Source organism: Oncorhynchus gorbuscha, linkage group LG12 (genome assembly GCF_021184085.1).
Source record: "Oncorhynchus gorbuscha isolate QuinsamMale2020 ecotype Even-year linkage group LG12, OgorEven_v1.0, whole genome shotgun sequence".
In the NCBI taxonomy this organism is placed as follows: Eukaryota; Metazoa; Chordata; class Actinopteri; order Salmoniformes; family Salmonidae; genus Oncorhynchus; species Oncorhynchus gorbuscha.
In genome coordinates, this window is record NC_060184.1 from 10,269,991 (window position 1) to 10,294,196 (window position 24,206).

A 24,206-nucleotide genomic window follows, 5' to 3' on the forward strand; every position below is an offset into this window, starting at 1 on the left:
GAGCCGCCAATAAACGCAGGATTAAGAGTCCAAGGTATTGTTGCGGCCAGAGAGTGTGGCTTTCCACTCGCAACCTTCCTCTTACGACAGCTTCTCGTAAGTTGACTCCGCGGTTCATTGGTCCGTTCCGTGTCTCCCAGGTCGTCAATCCTGTCGCTGTGCGACTGCTTCTTCCGCGACATCTTCGTCGCGTCCATCCTGTCTTCCATGTCTCCTGTGTTAAGCCCTTTCTTCGCACCCCGTTCGTCTTCCCTCCCCCCTCCCGTCCTTGTCGAGAGCGCACCTATTTACAAGGTACATAAGATCATGGACATGCGTTCTCGGGGACGGGGTCACCAATACTTAGTGGATTGGGAGGGTTACGGTCCTGAGGAGAGGAGTTGGGTTCCGTCTCGGGACGTGCTGGACCGTTCACTCATTGATGATTTCCTCCGTTGCCGCCAGGATTCCTCCTCGAGTGCGCCAGGAGGCGCTCGGTGAGTGGGGGGGGTACTGTCATGTTTGTCATTTATTATCATGTCTTGTCCCTGTGCTCCCCATTCTATTCGTTTCCCTCTGCTGGTCATATTAGGTTCTTTCCCTCTTTCTATCCCTCTCTCTCCCCCTCCCTCTCTCACTCTCTCGCTCTCTCTTCTCTCTATCGTTCCGTTCCTGCTCCCAGCTGTTCCTATTCCCCTAATCAATCATTTAGTCTTCCCACACCTGTTCCCGATCCTTTCCCCTGATTAGAGTCCCTATTTCTTCCTTTGTGTTCCGTTCCTGTCCTGTCGGTTCCTTGTTTAGAATTCACCGTGCTGTGATTGTGTATCGCCCTGTCGTGTCGTGTTTTCCTCAGATGCTGCGTGGTGAGCAGGTGTCTGAGTCTGTCTGGTTCAAGTGCCTTCCCGAGGCAACCTGCTGTTCACCTGCTGTTCAAGATCGAGTCTCCAGTTTGTCCTCGTCATTTCGAGTGAAAGTTGTTTTTTTGTTTGTATTTACTTTACTGGATTAAAGACTCTGTTTTCGCCAAGTCGCTTTTGGGTCCTCTTTCACCTGCATGACACTACGCCCTATTCACTTGTAGAAATCTGAGGTGATTGGACAGGTCTATGTAATAGGGCGAAACTTCCACCCAGCCTATCAGAGGGCAAGTAGGTAATATGTAGGTAAACTATTACCATATTACAATATTAACTATTACCAAGTAGGTAAACTATTACCATATTGATTGCACCTGTCCAGGGTCTAGGGCACGGACTATCAACCACACTGAACAAAAATATAAATGGAACATTAAACAATTTCAATGATTTTACTGAGTTACAGTTCTTATAAGGAAATCAGTGAATTATAAATAAATTCATTAGGCCCTAATCTATGGAATTCACATGACTGGGAATTCAGATATGCATTTGTTGGTCACAGATACACTACATGACCAAAAAAGTATGCTCTTCGAAAATGCCATTCCAAAATCATGGGTATTAATATGGAGTTGGTCCCCCTTTGCTGCTATAACAGTTTCCACTCTTCCAGGAGGATTTCCTCTAGATGGGGGGACTTGCTTCCATTCAGCCACAGGAGCATTAGTGAGGTTGGACACTGATTTTGGGCGATGAGGCCTGACGTTCCAATTCATCCCAAATGTGTTTGATGGGGTTGAGGTCAGGGTTCTGTGCAGGCCAGTCAAGTTCTTCCACACCGATCTCAACAAACCATTTCTGAATGGTCCTCGACTGACGGGATGAGGTCAATATCCTTCCAGGATATGAGGTCAATATCCTTCCAGGATACCGGGGCCAGGTTGATTAGAAAGTCCTGCTCGCGGAAGTGTTTTAGGAAGTGTTAGACAGTGATGAGCGGTGGTTGTTTGACCGAGGACCCATAGCAGATGCAGGCAATGAGGCAGTGATCGCTGAGATCCTGATTGAAAACAGCAGAGGTGTATTTGGAGGACAAGTTGGTCAGGATAATATCTATGAGGGTGCCCATGTTTACGGATTTAGGGTTGTACCTGGTGGTTTCCTTGATAATTTGTGTGAGATTGAGGGCATCTATCTTAGATTGTAGGACTGCTGGGGTGTGAAGCATATCCCAATTTAGGTCACCTAACAGAACGAACTCTTAAGATTGATGGGGGGCAATCAATTCACATATGGTGTCCAGGGCACAGCTGGGAGCTGAGGGGGGTCGGCAACAGTGAGAGACTTATTTCTGGAGAGATACATTTTAAAATTAAAAGCTTGAACTGTTTGGGCATTGACAGAACTTTGCAAGCTATCTCTGCAGTAAATTGCAACTCCTCCCCCTTTGGCAGTTCTATCTTGACGTTAAATGTTGTGGTTGGGGATGGAAATCGCAGAATTTTTGGTGGCCTTCCTAAGCCAGGATTCAGACACGGCAAGGACATCAGGGTTGGCGGAGTGTGATAAAGCAGTCATTAAAACAAACTTAGGGAGTAGGCTTCTGATGTTAATATGCATGAAACCAAGGCTTTTTCAATTACAGAAGTCAACTAATTAGAGTGCCTGGGAACACGCAAGGCCTGGGTTAGCCTTCACATCACCCGAGGAACAGAGGAGGAGTAGGATGAGGGTACGGCTAAAGGCTTGCAAAACTGGTCGTCTAGTGCGTTGGGGACAGAGAATAAAAGGAGCAGATTTCTGTACATGGTAGAATAGATTCAGGACATAATGTATAGACAGGGGTATGGTGGGGTGCAGGTACAGTGGAGGTAAACCCAGGCATTGAAAGACGATGAGAGAGGTTGCATCTCTGGAGGCACTAGTTAGGCTAGGTGACGTCACCGCATGTGTGGGAGGTGGGACAAAGGAGGAATCTGAGGCATGTTGAGTGGGGCTAGGGGCTCCGCAGTAAGCTAAAACAATGATAACTATCCTAAACAACAGTATACAAGGCATAGTGACATATGAGACATAAAGGGAGGCATAAAGCAATCACAGGTGTTGATTGGGAGAGCTTGCTAAGACAACAACGGGTAAGACAACAAAAGCTAATCAGCTAAGACAACAACGACAACAGGTAAAATGGCGATGAATGGGCAGAGAGGATCAGGTAACTACACACAGGGCCTGAGTTCGGGGCGAGGGCCGACAGATAAACAAAGGTAAACAAAGTGGAGTACCGTGATTAATAAACAGCCCAGTGGACATCAGCTATGTAGCCAAGTGATCATAGGGTCCAGTGAACAGCAATAGATGAAACAGGGAAGCCGCGGCGTAGTCGTTGCTATGCTAGCATGCTGGAGACACGGTGTTTAAAGTTAGCAGGCCGGGGTTACTAGAAAAGTCTGCTCCGATGTACGGCAAAGCCGGTTGAAGGCACAGCGGATGGAATTGCGTCTGCGGATCAGTCGTGGTGGTACGGCGGGGCGCCGTGTCGACGAGGGGACCGGGCCAGATGGCGGAGGTATTGTAGTTGTGGTAGGTATTGTAGTTGTGGCCATTTTGTTTGCTAGCCAGGAGATGCGCCTGGCTCAGGGCTAGCTTCGGGGCTGGGTCACTCAGTGGCAGCTAGCTAGCTGTGGTGATCAGGAGTAGTGGTCCAGGGTTTACGGCAGGAATCCGGTGTTGTCGTGGAGAAAAACAGTCTGAGGCTGGCAGGTATTATTGCTGGCAGGTTTGTTGTCTGTAGTTTGTGCCTGCCCATACCATAACCCTCCGCCACCATGGGGCACTCTGTTCACATCAGCAAATCGCTCACACAATGCCATACATGTGGCCTGCGGTTGCCAAATTCTCTAAAATGAAGTTTGAGGCAGCTTATGGTAGAAAAATGTACATTAAGTTCTCTTTCAAGAGCTCTGGTGGACATTCCTGCAGCCAGCAGGCCAAAATAAAAAAAAACTGATTTGCTTTTATGTCCAACAATAAATACATTAAAAATATATTTTGCTTTTTGGACTGCTCAGGATATTTGTGGGACCAAATCAAACCAAATAGAACCCTGGTCTAGGGGTTGATTTGGAATTTGGCCAGACTTTTGTTGAAACGAGAAATTCCCCTTGTCCTTCAGCAGAGGTGGAACTGTAGCGATAGATAGACGATTCATCTTCATATCTGTGCCATCCGAGCGTGCCCATGCTAAAATTCACTTTTGGCCACTGTGGCTAAAGAGGAAGAGAGGCCCAACTCTGCGGAAAATCTGTTTCCCTCCAGCAGGTTGCGGTTTTTCGTTGTTTTGACCATCAAGCAAATCATTTTTGAATGGAGGTCAAATAGTGCATGTAGAATTTGTTCAACAAAAACATGAATGGCTTATTTGCTACGTGACCGTTTATTAATCAAATATAAGTTGTGTAATGCTTAAATTGTTAGGAGTGTACTGATTTATGTAGGACTCGTGACATCCGGCAACTTTGAGAGAAAAAATAAGTTTATATTACATTTACATTAGAGTCTGGAGATGGCTATGCATATTCATGACATGAGGCTAGATATAGATCTCGATTGAATTACAGGCGGTAGAAGTAAATAATCATATTCGAATATTTAAAAAATAAAATGTAATTAAAATAAATAAATAAATAACTAAATAAATAAATAAAGAATGGTTGGACATTTAAAGGACTACAGTTCCCATGTGCTAAAAGTAAAATTGTGCTTTACGTCATGACGGTCACGCAACACGCAGCACGCAGCACGCAACACGCCCACCCTGTCAAGGTTGCGTTTTTTTTGCGGTGACAGCAAAGCGGCACACGCCATGTTCAGTGGAAACAAAAGGGCCAAGTTTCCACTGATTGGTTGCCGGGTAAAGAAATAACATCGCTGGTTAGTTAGCTAAATTTAATGAAAAAAAAAATGATAAAACGAGTATGAGAAGGGATTATTTTTTGGGGGCGGGGGGCTGATTGGAAAATTGCTGGAAGTTGTTACAATGCCCTTGTAAGTATCTCCCTTGGACACTGTACTGAGTGTGTTTGGAAAGGGGATTGATTGGGCCTACCGATGCGAGGTTGCCAGTCCCATGTTTGCAACAAAAATAAAGAAAAAGAGAAAGAAAGAAAGAAGGGAAGAGCTAGCAGGTTGTGTAGTGGGAAATGGCTTTGAAACAAGATGGAGCACATTTTGTTTTTAGACTATTGGCTAAAGCTACTTAGGTCTGACATTATAGGCTAGACATTTTAAAGAGGTCTTGAAAAGTTGCAAACGGTATCAAGCTAGTTAGCTACATGCAGTTTATTAATGTTAACCTTTATAGTCAGTTAGCTACATGTTGTAGTTTAGTCATGTTAACGTTTAGCTAGTTAGCATAGCAACGTTAGCTACCGTTTAGTTGCGGCAGTAAATGTGCTATTTTGTGGTCACATGTGCCACCTAACTAGTTACCAAATCACAATTGACTGCTAACTACCTGTTTTTACTAGTGTCCATGATGTTGAAGTGTTAATGAATATCCGCAGAAGTAGTTAACTTAGTTAAATAGTCATCCGTGTACGTGAACATTTGCAATATTGCATGTTGTCTGTAAGATGTAACGTTTACTAGTTTTATAATCATGTTCTCAAACTAAACATGATCATATTTGTCTGGTAGACTACTTAATTAAGTCACATCGTTTTTGTTTTTGTTGTCTCTGACACGAAGCTATAGCAGAGGACAAATCACGTTTTGGGAGTCTTGAGTACCTACTTTTTGTTGTTGTTGTTCATTGTAATGGGACACAATAAGACATGCAAAACATCATATTTCGCCTTTACAACGTCATGTTAACATGAAACTGTACGATAGGTTACCAAGTTGATGATAATTTCCTTATTGGTGCTTTACACCCAAACACTGTCAAAAGACCTTTGAATATAAACGTATGCTGAATGAGAAGAATACACGTACATGTTTTTACCCAGAGGCCAACATTTTAGACGTATACCTTCTACCACATCCACATAAACCACAGCAAGCAACGTAGCTATGTAAATCAGCATAGAAATAAGCTAAAAGCACACAGTACGAGCAGCAGTTGTAGCTCACTATGTGCTTTTTGATACCATGGAACCCTTTTAGTACAGGTTATCAGGTGTATATTTTTTAAAATTGATATTCAAATCCTTTATTTTTTTAAAATGTGTTTCTTTGCACAACACCAGGAGAAATTCCTAGTAACATTTTGTTGCATGGCTATGAAGTCTTCTTATTCTGATCACAACCACATCTGTCCTGTTTTCAGTCCGTCTACAAACCAGGTGTTGTTGGGTCGGGAAACACCCAAGCACTATGGGATCACTTCTCCTATCAGCCTGGCCCAAGCCAAGGAGGCTGACCTGGTCCTCACACACAGGCTGACTGAGGCCCTGAAACCATACGGGGTGTTTGAAGAGGAGCTGGAACTACAGCGCAGGTAAGCTGGTTGTCACTAGTAGGCTAAATTGTCATGTTAGAATGGGCACAAGTTTCATCAAGTCCTATTAGGGGTGGTGGTAGGTTGAGGCCTATAAGGGCTGGTGGTAGGTTGAGGCCTATAAGGGCTGGTGGTAGGTTGAGGCCTATAAGGGCTGGTGGTAGGTGGAGGCCTATGAGGGCTGGTGGTAGGTGGAGGCCTATGAGGGCTGGTGGTAGGTGGAGGCCTATGAGGGCTGGTGGTAGGTGGAGGCCTATGAGGGCTGGTGGTAGGTGGAGGCCTATGAGGGCTGGTGGTAGGTGAGGCCTATGAGGGCTGGTGGTAGGTTGAGGCCTATGAGGGCTGGTGGTAGGTTGAGGCCTATGAGGGCTGGTGGTAGGTTGAGGGCTGGTGGTAGGTTGAGGGCTGGTGGTAGGTTGAGGGCTGGTGGTAGGTTGAGGGCTGGTGGTAGGTTGAGGGCTGGTGGTAGGTTGAGGGCTGGTGGTAGGTTGAGGGCTGGTGGTAGGTTGAGGCCTATGAGGGCTGGTGGTAGGTTGAGGCCTATTTGGAGGGCTGGTGGTAGGTTGAGGCCTATTTGGAGGGCTGGTGGTAGGTTGAGGCCTATTTGAGGGCTGGTGGTAGGTTGAGGCCTATTTGGAGGGCTGGTGGTAGGTTGGAGGGCTGGTGGTAGGTTGAGGCCTATTTGGAGGGCTGGTGGTGTAGGTTGAGGCCTATTTGGAGGGCTGGTGGTAGGTTGAGGCCTATTTGGAGGGCTGGTGGTAGGTTGAGGCCTATTTGGAGGGCTGGTGGTAGGTTGAGGCCTATTTGGAGGGCTGGTGGTAGGTTGAGGCCTATTTGGAGGGCTGGTGGTAGGTTGAGGCCTATTTGGAGGGCTGGTGGTAGGTTGAGGCCTATTTGGAGGGCTGGTGGTAGGTTGAGGCCTATTTGGAGGGCTGGTGGTAGGTTGAGGCCTATTTGGAGGGCTGGTGGTAGGTTGAGGCCTATTTGGAGGCCTATTTGGAGGGCTGGTGGTAGGTTGAGGCCTATTTGGAGGGCTGGTGGTAGGTTGAGGCCTATTTGGAGGGCTGGTGGTAGGTTGAGGCCTATTTGGAGGGCTGGTGGTGGTGGTAGGTTGAGGCCTATTTGGAGGGCTGGTGGTGGTGGTAGGTTGAGGCCTATTTGGAGGGGTGGTGGTGGTGGTAGGTTGAGGCCTATTTGGAGGGCTGGTGGTGGTAGGTTGAGGCCTATTTGGAGGGGTGGTGGTGGTGGTAGGTTGAGGCCTATTTGGAGGGGTGGTGGTGGTAGGTTGAGGCCTATTTGGAGGGGTGGTGGTGGTAGGTTGAGGCCTATTTGGAGGGGTGGTGGTGGTAGGTTGAGGCCTATTTGGAGGGGTGGTGGTGGTAGGTTGAGGCCTATTTGGAGGGGTGGTGGTGGTAGGTTGAGGCCTGGAGGGGTGGTGGTGGTAGGTTGAGGCCTATTTGGAGGGGTGGTGGTGGTAGGTTGAGGCCTATTTGGAGGGGTGGTGGTGGTAGGTTGAGGCCTATTTGGAGGCCTATTTGGAGGGGTGGTGGTGGTAGGTTGAATTTGGAGGGGTGGTGGTGGTAGGATGAGGGGTGGTGGTGGTAGGTTGAGGCCTATTTGGAGGGGTGGTGGTGGTAGGTTGAGGCCTATTTGGAGGGGTGGTGGTGGTAGGTTGAGGCCTATTTGGAGGGGTGGTGGTGGTAGTTTGAGGCCTATTAGGAGAAGTGGTAGGATGAGGCCTATTAGGAGAAGTGGTAGGATGAGGCCTATTAGGAGAAGTGGTAGGATGAGGCCTATTAGGAGAAGTGGTAGGATGAGGCCTATTAGGAGAAGTGGTAGGATGAGGCCTATTAGGAGAAGTGGTAGGATGAGGCCTATTAGGAGAAGTGGTAGGATGAGGCCTATTAGGAGGGGTGGTAGGATGAGGCCTATTAGGAGGGGTGGTAGGATGAGGCCTATTAGGAGGGGTGGTGGTGGTAGGATGAGGATAATAACTGGATCCGATATCTTGTCAGTACATCAGCCAGTTATTCTTGGCTGGTGAGGCGGCAGGTAGCCTAGTGGGTAGAGTGTTGGACTAGTAACCGAAAGTTTGCAAGATCGAATCCCCAAGCTGACAAGGTAAAAATCTGTCGTTCTGCCCCTGAACAGGCAGTTAACCCACTGTTCCTAGGCTGTCATTGAAAATAAGAATTTGTTCTTAACTGACTTGCATAGTTAAATCAATAAAAAAATAAGGAACTTCTTAGGTTGGTGTTTTGGTCAGTACTAAGTAGACTGTATTTGTGGTTATAAAGTGCCATACTAGTTTAGTTATGATTAATTTTTTTATTGTCAAAATACCAAAGACTTCCTCTAAATCATGCCTTGTTTTCCATAGAATACATGTGTTGGGAAAACTGAACACACTGGTGAAGGAATGGATCCGTGATGTCAGTGAGACAAAGGTATGATTTTACTTCCTCCTCCTGGCGGTTCTCTCTGCTCACCAGCAGGGCTCTGGTGATCAATGGATGTGTCCCAAATGTTCCCTTTCTAGTGTACTACTTTTGACCAGGGTTTTGCACTATGAATGGAAATGGGTGCCATTTGGGACATGGATGATATTACAACAACAAGGCAGTGTTGCCATACCATAATGCAGTGTTGCAATACCATAATGCAGTGTTGCCCTTGCCATACCATAATGCAGTGTTGCCCTTGCCTACCATAATGCAGTGTTGCCATACCATAATGCAGTGTTGCCATACCATAATGCAGTGTTGCCATACCATAATGCAGTGTTGCCATACCATAATGCAGTGTTGCCATACCATAATGCAGTGTTGCCATACCATAATGCAGTGTTGCCCTTGCCTACCATAATGCAGCAGGTTATAATGATTATAATTTTATTTTTTTGTCCTCCTAGAATCTGCCTGCCTCAGTGATTGAAACGGTTGGAGGGAAGATCTTCACATTTGGGTCCTACAGGTTAGGAGTCCACACTAAAGGTAATTATGTCATCTTCAGGAGGGATACAGGTTGTTGAGTTGTGGTTAACACATTTGGGAACCTACTGGTCAGGAGTTCACACTGAAGGTAGGCGGCACTATTGGTACGGTCAACCTTTCCATTTTGATGTTGTCCTCTAATCTTAGGAGGAATTGTCCAATAGCAACATTTTCTCCGGTTTGGTTTTTAAGGTTCCTTTGACATTCTCTAATATACTATAGAATACGCTATATAATATACTTATTAAACACAGCCTGGGTGCACTGCATAGGTAAAACATTTTCACTCAACTCTTTATCACAATGAACTTTGAATTGTTGTGCCTCGTCCCTGTCCCTGTCCTTGTGTAGGTGCTGACATTGATGCCCTGTGTGTGGCTCCTCGGCATGTGGAGAGAACAGACTTCTTCTCCTCGTTCCTGGACAAGCTGAAGGAGCAGGAGGAGGTCAAAGATTTGAGGGTGGGTATCTGGACTATCTCAATTACATTGCCTTCATTCCTTGAGTCTTCTTTCCTCTTCTCAAACCCCATTTTGTACATAGACTAACTTGTACCCCCGCACATTGACTGTACCGGTACCCCCTGTATATAGCCTCCACATTGACTCTGTACCGGTACCCCCTGTATAAAGCCTCCACATTGACTCTGTACCAGTACCCCCTGTATATAGCCTCCACATTGACTCTGTACCAGTACCCCTGTATATAGCCTCCACGTTGACTCTGTACCGGTACCCCCTGTATATAGCCTCCACATTGACTCTGTACCGGTACCCCCTGTATATAGCCTCCACATTGACTCTGTACCAGTACCCCTGTATATAGCCTCCACGTTGACTCTGTACCGGTACCCCTGTATATAGCCTCCATTGACTCTGTACCAGTACCCCTGTTGCCTCCACATTGACTCTGTACCGGTACCCCTGTATATAGCCTCCACATTGACTCTGTACCGGTACCCCCTGTATATAGCCTACATTGACTCTGTACCGGTACCCCCTGTTATAGCCTCCACATTGACTCTGTACCAGTACCCCTGTATATAGCCTCCACATTGACTCTGTACCAGTACCCCTGTATATAGCCTCCACATTGACTCTGTACCGGTACCCCTGTATATAGCCTCCACATTGACTCTGTACCGGTACCCCTGTATATAGCCTCCACATTGACTCTGTACCAGTACCCCTGTATATAGCCTCCACATTGACTCTGTACCGGTACCCCTGTATAAAGCCTCCACATTGACTCTGTACCAGTACCCCCTGTATATAGCCTCCACATTGACTCTGTACCAGTACCCCTGTATATAGCCTCCACGTTGACTCTGTTATTTTAGCCTCCACATTGACTCTGTACCGGTACCCCCTGTATATAGCCTCCATTTGACTCTGTAACCCCTGTATATAGCCTCCACATTGACTCTGTGTACTGTATATAGCATTGACTTGGTTATATAGCCTCCACGGACTCTGTAACCCCCTGTAAAGCCTCCATTGACTCTGTGGTATGGTCCACATTGACTCTGTACCCCCTGGTTTGACTCTGTGGCGCCCCCTGTATATGGCACATGACAAATACCATTTGATGAGAAGGTAAGAGGCCTCGCCCCTCTGACCTTCGTATCCAATGGGTTTTAAGAAGGGGGTGAGAAGAAGACGAGAGGAATTAAGGCAATGTATTTGCAATTCTGGTGTTGGTAGACTAAGAGGGGAAGATGTGTTCCCAAAAGTTGAGGTGCAGACTGTTCATCAACTCTTCTTTTTCCCCCAGGCTGTTGAGGAGGCATTTGTCCCCGTGATAAAGCTGTCTTTCGACAGCATTGAGGTATGACATTTGAAATTATTTATTGTTTAAGATTTCATTATAGGCCTAAATGTGAAGTTGGTTCAGGTCATTCAATGTGAATTGAGATTTGCGGCTTTTTTAAATGTCCAATGATTTTTGTGTATTTCCAGATCGACATCCTGTTTGCTCGGTTAGCGTTGCAAACCATCCCAGAGAATCTGGACCTCCGAGATGACGGGTTGCTGAAGAACCTTGACATCCGCTGCATTAGGAGTCTCAATGGTAACACAGCTCTTTATATTTCCTGAGCTCCGGTCCTGATGTGGTTCAGTTAGTAAAAAGGGTGCCGCCGTCGTCAACGGTGTTGTGGGTTCAATATTATCGCTGGGGTCACATGGGGTCACATGGTAAAATGTATGTCGCTTTGGATAAAATCATTATCTGCTGCGGGGTTTCTCCACTTCACTGATGTTGATATCGGATCCATGTTAAAAACATTTTAAAAAATAAAGGATTTGAATATCAATAAAAAAATATACACCCGATACCATGGAACCCTTTTTGTACAGGTTCTCAAAAAGCACATAGTGAGCTACAACTGCTGCTCGTACGGTGTGCTTTTAGCTTATTTCTATGCTGATTTACATAGCTACGTTGCTTGCTGTGGTTTGTTTGGATGTGGTAGGTTGTTGGCTCACCTCTGACCCTACCTACACTTAGTTGAAAGCATCCACTGTGTTGTAGAATTTCAAGTAAATCTGCATTGTCTATGTTATCCCCCTCTGTCTATTGTGAGTGATAATGACTTGGACGTTTTTGTTGTTGTCAGGTTGTAGAGTTACAGATGAAATCCTCCATCTTGTGCCCAACATTGAGAACTTCAGACTGACACTGAGGACCATCAAGCTGTGGGCTAAACGTGAGTTGGATCTGTGTAGTGTTGCGTAGCGTCAAGCATAGGAGTACAAACATTTGCCTTGGTGGAAACAACTGTTGAGTTGGCATCGCCTGTAAGCGTGTGTATGTGTCTGTACTTGTGTGTTTTGAATCGGTCCCTGTACTATATCAGTTTGTACGTCTTGCTGTGTAACACTGTTGTGGCCAGGCAGGTGGGATTATCTCTTCTAAAATAAACAGAGTCATGGCATTTTTTTACACAGGACAGACCACACCCCTCGTGGCCATGGTGAATTTGTTTGGCTTGCATACGCTGCCTGGCAACCAACTGTCCAATCATGTTTTGTCTTGTGGGATCAACTGCCGTGGAGTCACTCACTGGCTTGTATAATAGGCCAGGTGCATAACTAAGCCCAATTCAAAACATCCCCAGCCCCCCCAACCCTTTGGTGATCTTTAGAAACTAGATAAATGTAAGCTATATGGCATAAGCATTTCCAAGTTTATTGGGAGGCAAGGCAGAACCATCAAGGAATTGCCTTTTTGAATGACAAAATCAGAAAAATTACACTGGTGCCTTGTGGTCATTGACGTAATGCCCTTATTAGGTCTGTGTGTTTCTCTCACCTGTACCAAATGGCTCAATTACCATCACATGTGAATCTACTGGTATACTTTACCAGAAAATGTCTCTAGACTCGCTTGCCTCTATCCTGCTTACTGGCATGTAGGGCAACAACAACATAACTAAATCTACGCCATCTACAGTGATGGACACGTCCTCCCCCAGGTCATAACATCTACAGTACTATACACCTCCTCCCCCAGGTCATAACATCTACAGTACTATACACCTCCTCCCCCAGGTCATAACATCTACAGTACTATACACCTCCTCCCCCAGGTCATAACATCTACAGTACTATACACCTCCTCCCCCAGGTCATAACATCTACAGTGCTATACACCTCCTCCCCCAGGTCATAACATCTACAGTGCTATACACCTCCTCCCCCCAGGTCATAACATCTACAGTGCTATACACCTCCTCCCCCAGGTCATAACATCTACAGTGCTATACACCTCCTCCCCCAGGTCATAACATCTACAGTGCTATACACCTCCTCCCCCAGGTCATAACATCTACAGTGCTATACACCTCCCCCCCAGGTCATAACATCTACAGTACTATACACCTCCTCCCCCAGGTCATAACATCTACAGTACTATACACCTCCTCCCCCCAGGTCATAACATCTACAGTGCTATACACCTCCTCCCCCAGGTCATAACATCTACAGTAATATCCTGGGCTTCCTGGGTGGAGTCTCCTGGGCCATGCTGGTAGCCAGGACCTGCCAGCTCTACCCCAACGCCGTGGCCTCCACCCTTGTACACAAGTTCTTCCTCGTATTCTCCAAATGGTAAGCAGTGGCTCTCCATTCGGATGTGCTCTCTGACCTGTTTCTCATAGCCGTTGAGTTCTGTCTTTTTGAAGGAGATTTCTTTGTTTCTCTTTAGTCTGAAGTAGAGGTCGACCGATTAATCGGAATGACCGATTTAATTAGGGTCGATTTCAAGTTTTCATAACAGCCGGAAATCAGTATTTTTGGGCGCCGATTTGACGATTTTATTTATTTAAATTGTATTTTTTAATATATAAAAAAAATATATATATATATATATATATTCACCTTTTATTTAATCTTTATTTAACTAGGCAAGTCAGTTAAGAACACATTCTTATTTTCAACGACGGCCTAGGAACAGTGGGTTAACTGCCTTGTTCAGAGGCAGAACGACAGATTTTCACCTTGTCAGCTCGGGGGATCAAAACTTGCAACCTTACAGTTAACTAGTCTAACGCAATAACGATCTACCTCTCTCTCGTTGCACTCCACAAGGAGACTACTGCCTGTTACGCGAATGCAGTAAGCCTAGGTAAGTTGCTAGCTAGCATTAAACTGATCTTATAAAAAATAATCATAATCACTAGTTAACTACACATGGTTGATGATATTACTAGATATTATCTAGCATGTCCTGCGTTGCATATAATCTGACTGAGCGGTGGTAGGCAGAAGCAGGCGTGTAAACATTCATTCAAACAGCACTTTCGTGAGTTTTGCCAGCAGCTCGTCCTGTACGTCAAGCATTGCGCTGTTTATGACTTCAAGCTTATCAACTCCCGAGATGAGGCTTGTGTAACCGAAGTGAAATGGCTAGCTAGTTAGCACGTGCTAATTGTTGTTTTGTTGCTGGTTCGAGCCCAGGGAGGAGCGAGGAGATGGGCGGAAGCTATACTGTTACACTGGCAATACTAAAGAGCCTATAAGAACATCCCAATAGTCAAAGGTTAATGAAATACAAATGGTATAGAGGGAAATAGTCCTATAATTCCTATAATAACTACAACCTAAAACTTCTTACCTGGGAATATTGAAGACTCATGTTAAAAGGAACCACCAGCTTTCATATGTTCTCATGTTCTGAGCAAGGAACTGAAATGTTAGCTTTTTTTACATTGCACATATTGCACTTTTACTTTCTTCTCCAACATTTTGTTTTTGCATTATTTAAACCAAATTGAACATGTTTCATTATTTATTTGAGGCTAAATTGATTTTATTGATATATTATATTAAGTTAAAATAAGTGTTCATTCAGTATTGTTGTAATTGTCATTATTTAAAAACAAAATGTATCGACCGATTAATCGGTATCGGCGTTGAAAAATCATAATCGGTCGACCTCTAGTCTGAAGTGTGTATGAACCGTGAACACATTTTTCTCACTCCTTGGTGCTTGTGGCAGCTCTATTACTGCTGTTTTCCTTAGGAACACAAGATGATGTGTGTCTAAAGGGGTGACTGACCTACTGGTATTTCCTGGTCTGTATCATCACACTAAACTGGAGTTGTATTAATGCAGGGAATGGCCCAACCCTGTTCTCCTGAAGCAGCCAGAGGACTGCAACATGAACCTGCCAGTCTGGGACCCCAGGGTAATGTTGATCATAATGTTGAACCTGCCAGTCTGGGACCCCAGGGTAATGTTGAACCTGCCAGTCTGGGACCCCAGGGTAATGTTGATCATAACGTTGAACCTGCCAGTCTGGGACCCCAGGGTAATGCTGATCATAATGTTGAACCTGCCAGTCTGGGACCCCAGGGTAATGTTGATCATAATGTTGAACCTGCCAGTCTGGGACCCCAGGGTAATGTTGAACCTGCCAGTCTGGGACCCCAGGGTAATGTTGAACCTGCCAGTCTGGGACCCCAGGGTAATGCTGATCATAATGTTGAACCTGCCAGTCTGGGACCCCGGGGTAATGTTGAACCTGCCAGTCTGGGACCCCAGGGTAATGCTGATCATAATGTTGAACCTGCCAGTCTGGGACCCCAGGGTAATGCTGATCATAATGTTGAACCTGCCAGTCTGGGACCCCAGGGTAATGCTGATCATAATGTTGAACCTGCCAGTCTGGGACCCCAGGGTAATGTTGAACCTGCCAGTCTGGGACCTCGGGGTAATGTTGAACCTGCCAGTCTGGGACCCCAGGGTAATGTTGATCATCTGGGACCTCGGGGTGTTGAACCTGCCAGTCTGGGACCCCAGGGTAATGCTGATCATAATGTTGAACCTGCCAGTCTGGGACCCTGGGCTGATCATAATGTTGAACCTGCCAGTCTGGGACCCCGGGGTAATGTTGAACCTGCCAGTCTGGGACCCCGGGGTGTCGGTAGTTATGTCGTAGTCAAACTGTTACTAGTCCGGTCCTGAGCAACACTGACTATGTCAAGGACGGTCATGAACTTAACTACCTCAAGCATTTTACCTGCAGAGCTGCCAAGTTAAGGGATATCCAATAAAAACAGGTGGTTAATTAACCCTGTTCCTCCAGGACGTATCCCATGGTGTTAACCGTGTAAAGTCTAGAGCCATGGGCTTTTTCCCTGTAACATCTGTCAGTCCCACTTCTTTCATCCGTTCCAGTACAAACGCATTTAGGTGCTTCGTAACACTATTATCAAGATAGTTACACACATTCTCAGAGTTCTATCGTACCAAGTGACCCCTTCTGCATGTAGTGGAGGGTTTTGATTGGCTCTGAGTGTCCTAACTGCTGTTCCAGGTGACCCCCAGTGACCGGTACCACCTGATGCCCATCATCACACCAGCCTACCCCCAGCAGAACTCTACCTACAACGTCTCTGCCTCTACGCGTGCCGTCATGGTGGACGAGTTCAAACAGGGTCCGTAAAGCCGTCTCAAATTCTAACTTTACACACAAACTTGCATCCACTCTTAGGTCCAGTCTCTCTGAAACTGGATGCTCTTAATACAAAACCCTTCAGGCCAGAGTCCTAATTTCAGAGACTTGAGCAAGAGACATACTCCCAACATTCACATAAATGATCCATTAGTGCCAAAAAGGGAGGTTGCATCAAATGTAAGTTGTTTATGCCTATGTCAAGTAAATTCCGCCTCCTTCGGGTGTCTTTTCTCAAGGGGTTCCCTAACGGCTGTCTTCATTGTAGCCTTTAGCTACGTTGCCTCATCTGTAGTTTTTCCTTTTGGTTCTCCTTCCGTTTTGGTCAACGCGTTTTCCTTCCCTCTACAGGTCTGGCCATCACAGATGACATTTTGCAGAGTAAAGCAGAGTGGTCCAAACTATTTGAAGCACCAAACTTCTTTCAGAAATACAAGTATGTATTAAGCAGCTTATCCTGTGGGACACGCATGGTGAGACAAACCAACTATTTCAATAAAGATTTTGATTTTCAAAATACACCAACCACCTCACTCTCACCTTTTTCAGTAAATGTGAAGTTCTCTTGTTCCTCTCTGTATATGTAACCCACTCATTCAGTTTGATTTATTTGTGTTATTAAATAAACACTTCAGGCTTAGACAAGACTCAAAAGATGCTTTCTTCTGCCCTAAGCAGCCTCTCTGATTCTCAAAACGATGATCGTAACGACAAATACAATGTTAATGTTATGCAGAGCCTGAAGTCCAGTATAATCCCTGCTATTACCTATAGACTGTGCTCTCTAATGTAAGCACAACTCAATATTTGATGTTTGTATATTTTAATATCTTACTAAAGGTAGGTACTTCAGCTGTAAGGTTCTTATTATACTGTACATCTACTTCCCAAATAAAATGCTTTAGTTAAACATTTGCACTATGTATTTCTTGTTAGTCTTCATTTTGTAGATATGTTTTTGTTCCTTAAGTTTTGATCATGACAAATCCGTAAGTTGTAGCAGCACAACATTAGCAGGAAGCCATGTGAAGAATACAAGATTTAAGTAATTGGATCTTTGTTTCATTCTATACATGTGGGTACCACATCCTCTTTCACTTATCAGTTCTGCTTAATCTGGAGAAATGTACTTGAATGTTGAAATCTGAAGTGGGGGGGGGGGGGTAAAGATGAAAAGATCATTTTGTTAATTGTTTTATCAGTAATATGCAAAGAGCATGAAGCTAGCCTTGTACAGTGGCAACAATGATGTTACTGAAGAGGCCTTGTCCTTGGCGGAGGAGACATTCCTCCTCTTGCAGCCCCAATCAACATGTAGACCTATTTACAGAAGGCTGATATTTTTGTTGCCCAGTCCCCTCCTTTTAAGTGTTGTAGATTGACTTGTTCCAATCCAATTTCTTTTACCAACATCTTCTATTCCCGAGGCTCTCTATTTGAAATGAAATCCCCTCAAGTCTTTTGGGAAATCAGTTTGATCCAGCAACCCTTTCTTTGACAGAGAAGTGTCAGAACATGTTGCTGTGTAATTGCCTTAAGCACACCCTGGCTTAAGCACCTCTTCTCATCCTTTGAGTTGCTGACAGAGGAATGGACAAAATGCACCAGCACATTCTGGACAGTCATTTGACAGCACTGGAGAGCCTGAAAACATGGATACAATTTAAAAGTGATTTAAAAAATAAATCCAGCCTGTGGTTGGACTGGCGCATTAGAGGAGACTGTATATATCCAGCCCGTGGATTGGACTGGCACATTAGAGGAGACGGATGTTGATTGTTATCCAGGTTAGACTGTTTCCACATCAGGCTTGATGAACATATTTCATAACCAGACCATCCTGCTGGTCTGGCTCGCACCCTGCTGATTACTACACCCGTTTCTCTGTACTCTTGTTGTTTGAATAAATCAATCATTTGTCCTGGGCTCAGACCTTTTATTTTCAACATGGCCTGAAAATGAAATATCTTATCTTTTTCCATTCATCTGCTTGGTAATGTAATCCTATTTTATAATATTCTAACCTCGTGGGAACTGATCGGAACGAGCTCCTGTGATTGGACTAACAGTGAGGTAGTGTGGTTTTCAACCGGTGCAAAGCAGAGTATACTGTAGCAAATGACTATGCTTGGTGCTACTGTGATAACTGCATGGAGATTGTACATGTAGGCAGACAAGACATGTAAGTGAATATGTTTGTGCAGTTAGTGTAATAATAGTGACTTTCAGTATACTTGAATATCTGACAATAAGATATATTTGACAATTAGGTTTGTTCTCAAGTTGACGTGAAGAGGGTTTGGTGAATGAATTATCTTGGTAGTGCGATTGGGTTTTCCTCTGGCTATTTGGATTTGTTATGGAGCGTTTGTAGCTGTTACTGTGACATGTTTGTGTAAAAGACATGTTCAGTTTAGGACAGTGTAGTTTCTTGCCTTTTAAAACACAGACTGTTGGTAATTCATTTTAGTTTTTTTTTTAGCTGTTTTAGTTTGATAAAGTGTGTTTTTAGAAATGAACATATTTCCATGACCTGCTGTAGGGTGGTGGCGAGGACTGGGTGATCTGGTCGGGCCCCTCTGTGCCTGGGGCTCTCCTAGCCTGGGGCTCTCCTAGCCTGGGTTTGTTGCCTGGCTGCTGTCTTTAGGGGTTCCTAGCCTGGGGCTCTCCTAGCCTGGGACTCTCCTAGCCTGGGTTTGTTGTCTGGTTGCTGTCTTTAGGGGTTCCTAGCCTGGGTTTGTTGTCTAGTTGCTGTCTTTAGGGGTTCCTAGCCTGGGTTTGTTTCCTGGCTGCTGTCTTTAGGGGTTCCTAGCCTGGGTTCGTTTCCTGGCTGCTGTCTTTAGCGTGTAATGGTAATGTTCTGTCTCTTATGTTCCAAGGCATTATATTGTGTTGCTAGCAAGCGCCCCCACCGAGAAGCAGCACCTGGAGTGGTGAGTACTGACTGGGGGGGGCCTTTGGGTGAGATTATGACTGACTGAATGAATGAGGGTGGAGACATGATGTATTACATGTGAATCAATTTCAATGTTACTCTTTTAAAGCCTTTATTCACCTACTGTTAGGGAATACATTAGGAAAAGTGCTGTTTCTCTCTGTCCTGCCAGGGTTGGTCTGGTTGAGTCTAAGATCAGGATCCTTGTGGGAAACCTGGAGAAGAATGAGTTCATAACGTTGGCCCATGTCAACCCCCAGTCATTCCCTGGACCCAAGGAAAGCATGGAGAAGTGAGTTTATTATACTCTTATGCAAGGTTGTAGTACGCTCTTAATGGACTATTTCTCACCTGTCTTGTGTTTTCCAGAGAGGAGGTCAGCACCATGTGGGTGATAGGGGTTATCTTTAAGAAGATGGAGGCATCAGAGAACCTCAACGTTGACCTGACTATTGACATCCAGTCCTTTACTGACACGGGTATAAATTCACCTTACTCAATTCAACTCAGGAATGTAGAATTTGAAAACGATATTTGTCGTGTTTTCTGCACTTGTATCTAGTTCTATTATTTGACACAAACTAGCATGCTAATGTTATATTAAAAAGTTATATTTTCTAAATGCTTCCTGCAGTGTACCGGCAGGCGATGAACAGCAAGATGTTTGAGGCGGACATGAAGATCCAGGCCATGCATGTGAAGAGGAGACAACTTCACCAGCTACTGCCCGACCTGGTCATGCCCAAACGCAGGAAGGTACGACATGTCATTTAATTATTTAGTCTGCTCCTTGTTAACAATAGAGGTGTAACACTCATTTCTAGAGTTTTATATTCTGCTTTTCACACAGTCTCTTAGCTGACTGATTGCTTGCTTGCGGTATTGAGTTGTAACCAGTGTAGTTCTGTTCTGTCCTCCAGCACTCTACAGAGGGGCTTCGTCAGATGAATGACAGCAGTCTGGACTTATCGTTAGACAGTGACAACAGTATGTCTGTGCCATCCCCCACGGCCATGCCAGCCACTGTGCCCACGTCAACCCCAGTGAAGTGTGGCCCACTGGGTCCCCCTCCAAGTCCCCTTGCGGCTGCAGCCGGCCAGCCTGAGGCCCCAGCTGTGAAGAGACCTGGCTCCCCTATGCAGGAAGAGAGGAAGCGGTTCAAATCAGATGCTGAGGTATTCCATCTTCATTGTGTAGCCAGGAGTTTACAGATAATACTGTAATGTGTGTATCCTTATGTTTTATTCTAGCTTTTTACTGTCATTTTGAGACGCCCCTCTTCTGTCTACAGATTTGTCTCTTATTTCGGGCATAGTAGTGGGCAGTGTTGGGATAAAAAATAAAGTAACACTATATATTATCTTGCGTTACTTTCATTAAAGAAATCTGTTTGTTTGACTGTCGAAAAGCAAGGACGAGCCACCGAAGATAGTCTACTTACTAGGCGGCAGGTAGCCTAGTGGTTAGAGCAGGTAGCCTAGTGGTTAGAGCAGGTAGCCTAGTGGTTAGAGCAGGTAGCCTAGTGGTTAGAGCAGGTAGCCTAGTGGTTAGAGCAGGTGGCCTAGTGGTTAGAGACAGGTAGCCTAGTGGTTAGAGCAGGTAGCCTAGTGGTTAGAGCAGGTGGCCTAGTGGTTAGAGCAGGTGGCCTAGTGGTTAGAGCAGGTGGCCTAGTGGTTAGAGCAGGTGGCCTAGTGGTTAGAGCAGGTGGCCTAGTGGTTAGAGCAGGTGGCCTAGTGGTTAGAGCGGGTGGCCTAGTGGTTAGAGCGGGTGGCCTAGCGGTTAGAGCGGGTGGCCTAGCGGTTAGAGCGGGTGGCCTAGCGGTTAGAGCGGGTGGCCTAGCGGTTAGAGCGGGTGGCCTAGCGGTTAGAGCGGGTGGCCTAGCGGTTAGAGCGGGTGGCCTAGCGGTTAGAGCGGGTGGCCTAGCGGTTAGAGCGTTGGGCCAGTAACCGAAAGGTTGCTAGATCGAATCCGTGAGCTGACAAAGAAAAACAAATGTCATTCTTCCCCTTAACAAGGCAGTTAACCTTCTTTTCCTTTGTAGGATTCAGCTGTTGAGAAAAAGCCTTCAGGAGACACAGTCCCCACAAGCCTGACCCCCTCTCCTCCACCCACCATGGGCCCCCCAGCGGCCCCCCACACCTCTCGCCAGGAAATGCTGGAGGAGGAGAACCCCTCCCCAGTCCCAGAGACTAGGACAACAGAGAATGGGGCAGCTGCCGGAGAGGAGTGCACCACTGTGGAGGAACAGGTAAGTAAACAAGCTTATCCATAGTGTCACATCATCATGTATAAATATATTCATTGTTGTAGTCTATCTTTTCAGAATATGTTTGGCTACATCTTGATGATATTATAAGAAGCATATATTTTTAATTAATGCTAGCATTAGAAGAGTCAGGTAAACATGGTTAGATAGTTGTGATGAACTGTTCTGTGGGCCTTGCTGTTCCCAGGTCAATGAGGACAGTATGTGCGAGGAGATGCCTGCTTCTGAAGGGGAAGGCAAGATGGAGGCAGATATTAAGGTATCAATGCACTCTATTTTTTTGTCTGCCTCTCTTTCTCTCTCTCTGCCTCTCACTTTCATAATTCATGTCTGAAAAGTGTACAGATAATTTTCTAAATGGTCTATATTTCCACTTTGGTCTGTCTGTTGTTAGTTTGGCAGCCAAACTACAACTTGATTATCCTTCTCTTCCCTCAGCGAATGGTCAGTGCAGATCTGTCTGATGTGCCCCTCCTGCCAGCCAACCCCATTCCAGTGGTGAAGAACTCTATAAAGCTTCGCCTCAGCAGGTAGGAGAGAGGACAGACCGACGCATCTACTCGCCTCCCAGGCCCCGGCCCCTATACCCTGAATTCTACTGTGGGTGTCCTAAGACATTCTCAGTCCTCTGCCACGGAATGCCCACAGTGCTGCAGATAAAGACACAGACCGACAACACAGGCGACTAGACAGACCGTCATCTCTTTTCAACCAGGGACATTGTCAGTTGACATGAAGGACGTAGCTGAAACTGTCTCCACAAGAGGGCGATGTTGCTCTTCTGCTGAATTCTCCTAGGTTACTTCCAACCTATACCTTACTGGTTAAAGGGTAGAAGTTGTCCCATAGACACAGATCTAGGATCAGCACACCTTCCCCTGAGTCTTAGTAAAACACAAAACGGACCCTAGATCAACATGTCGGCATCTTCATCCTACTCCTTCCAGAGCTGCTGGTTACCAGGAATAAACAACGTGACATAAAGACATCATCTTTCCTGTGCATGCAGACGTGTGTGCTGTGTGTGGACGTGGATGCTCATTGGTTGGTTCTCTTCTTCTCTCCTCATTGTGTTGTCCAGATGATGACGGAACAAGTTCTGTTGACTAATGATTTTGGGATTTCTTTGTCCCAGTGGTTTACTGTGTGTGTGTGTGTGTGTGTGTGTGTGTGTGTGTGTGTGTGTGAAGTACCTTGGTATGATGTCAAAACGTACTTTGAGTAATAAAGAAGAGCAGAACGGAAAATGAAGATTGGGTCAGTGGTGTTAGATGTCTTCCTGTTACCGTTGTGATCTACCGATGTGTGTAACAGATGACAGGTTACGGCTGCGCCAAAGGTAGTACACTATCAAGGGAATTGGGTGCCATTTGGGACGCCCAAAGCTAATCACTGTCAGTCAGTCAACTGTTGGGATGTGAGGTGGCCTTTGGGGCTGTAAGGAGATGTATAGAAAAGGGTATGAGGGTGTTTGGTATGCATCAAAAAGACATGGACACAACGCTTGCTAAAGGAACTAGCTCAGGTTCGAGTACATACACAACACAATAACTTTGACCAAAAAAAAAAAAGCTCAACTTCTGTGGAAAAAGAATAGCTTAGTCTCTTCAGGATAGTTTAGTGTTTTTATTACGGTAGTCGTATGTACAGGGTACACATGGAAAACATCGTCTGACGAAATGCTAACTGGTTCCTTCTGGACAATGCAACAATAATAAGACTTAATAAAATATAACAATAGGAACATGAAGTAGATGTCACAGTAGAATAGAATAAACCTTTTAGTATAATAACAGAAAGTAACAATTTCTAGTACAATATTTGGACAGAGGAGAATAGTCAATAGTGATACAGGTCTATCGTCTAGAGATGACGGGGTGTTGAGTTCTACAGGTTATGTTCAGATTATATCGGAGGAAAATATGGTTTTAGAGGGCTGTGGCATGTTGAGTGGAGAAGTGGTCTGGTGTCTTGAGTAGACCATTTAGTTATATATATATATATATGCATAGAGTTTGAATGAATAGAGTGGGTGTAGTACCTCTGACTATTCTATTCATTCTGATTCTATGTATACATGCATTGTACAGTAACTGTTAGTGTCATGTACCAAAAACATAAATGATGAAAAACAAAGCTTTTTTTTCTTTTGCGTGGAACATGTAAGACTTGAGCTTTCTCATTGTTGGACTATTTGAATAGAAATATAATTACTCAACTATCACGCAGAAGGTTAAGAGCACAAATATTCTTTGTTGGCTATTAATTTCTGATTTACTAGGTCATAACATAATTGGAATTTGCCAGAATAGTTGCCAGGTTGAATACTCGATAGTATTGTTAGAGGACCACAGTTATTTTTGGTTTCACTTCTTTTTTTTATTTCTTTTTTTAAAAAGTTTTAAAACGATGTGTACTGAATTTTCACTTACTCAATATTTTGTTGATGTCTTAGCAAAATGTAGCTTTGTCTCGGTTGTTTTGCGCTAATTGTGTGGGACTCGTATGTTAACGATGAATCTGAATTTAGACCGCTGTCAACATAGAGTACGTTAATCTACATGAATAGATAATTTCCTTCAATGACAAAACATTATTTCCCGTTCTTACAATGCTCTTTTTCAGTTCAAAATGGTTTCTTAGGTGTATTTGTAAGGATGAGGTATTGTACTTTTTTTTCCCCCATCAAAAATAAAGCTCTACGTTGCAAAAATA

General features: G+C 44.9%; 1 protein-coding gene across 2 annotated transcripts; it reads left to right on the plus strand.

Moving 5' to 3' along the window:
- Positions 1–4,672: 4,672 nt before the first annotated feature.
- Positions 4,673–24,206, plus strand: papola (poly(A) polymerase alpha). Of its 2 annotated transcripts, none has more exons than XM_046291069.1 (20): positions 4,673–4,886; positions 6,169–6,339; positions 8,720–8,786; positions 9,251–9,332; positions 9,684–9,793; positions 11,106–11,159; positions 11,291–11,402; positions 11,950–12,039; positions 13,303–13,441; positions 14,949–15,021; positions 16,153–16,273; positions 16,642–16,726; positions 19,170–19,223; positions 19,398–19,517; positions 19,595–19,704; positions 19,860–19,981; positions 20,146–20,400; positions 21,267–21,473; positions 21,679–21,750; positions 21,930–24,206. In XM_046291069.1, exons 1-20 carry the CDS (start codon positions 4,879–4,881, stop codon positions 22,023–22,025), a joined length of 2,148 nt encoding a protein of 715 aa, XP_046147025.1. In that variant the 5' UTR covers positions 4,673–4,878; the 3' UTR covers positions 22,026–24,206. The 2 variants fall into 2 exon arrangements, with proteins under 2 accessions (XP_046147025.1, XP_046147024.1); XM_046291068.1 differs by lacking the exon at positions 4,673–4,886 and adding an exon at positions 4,895–5,026.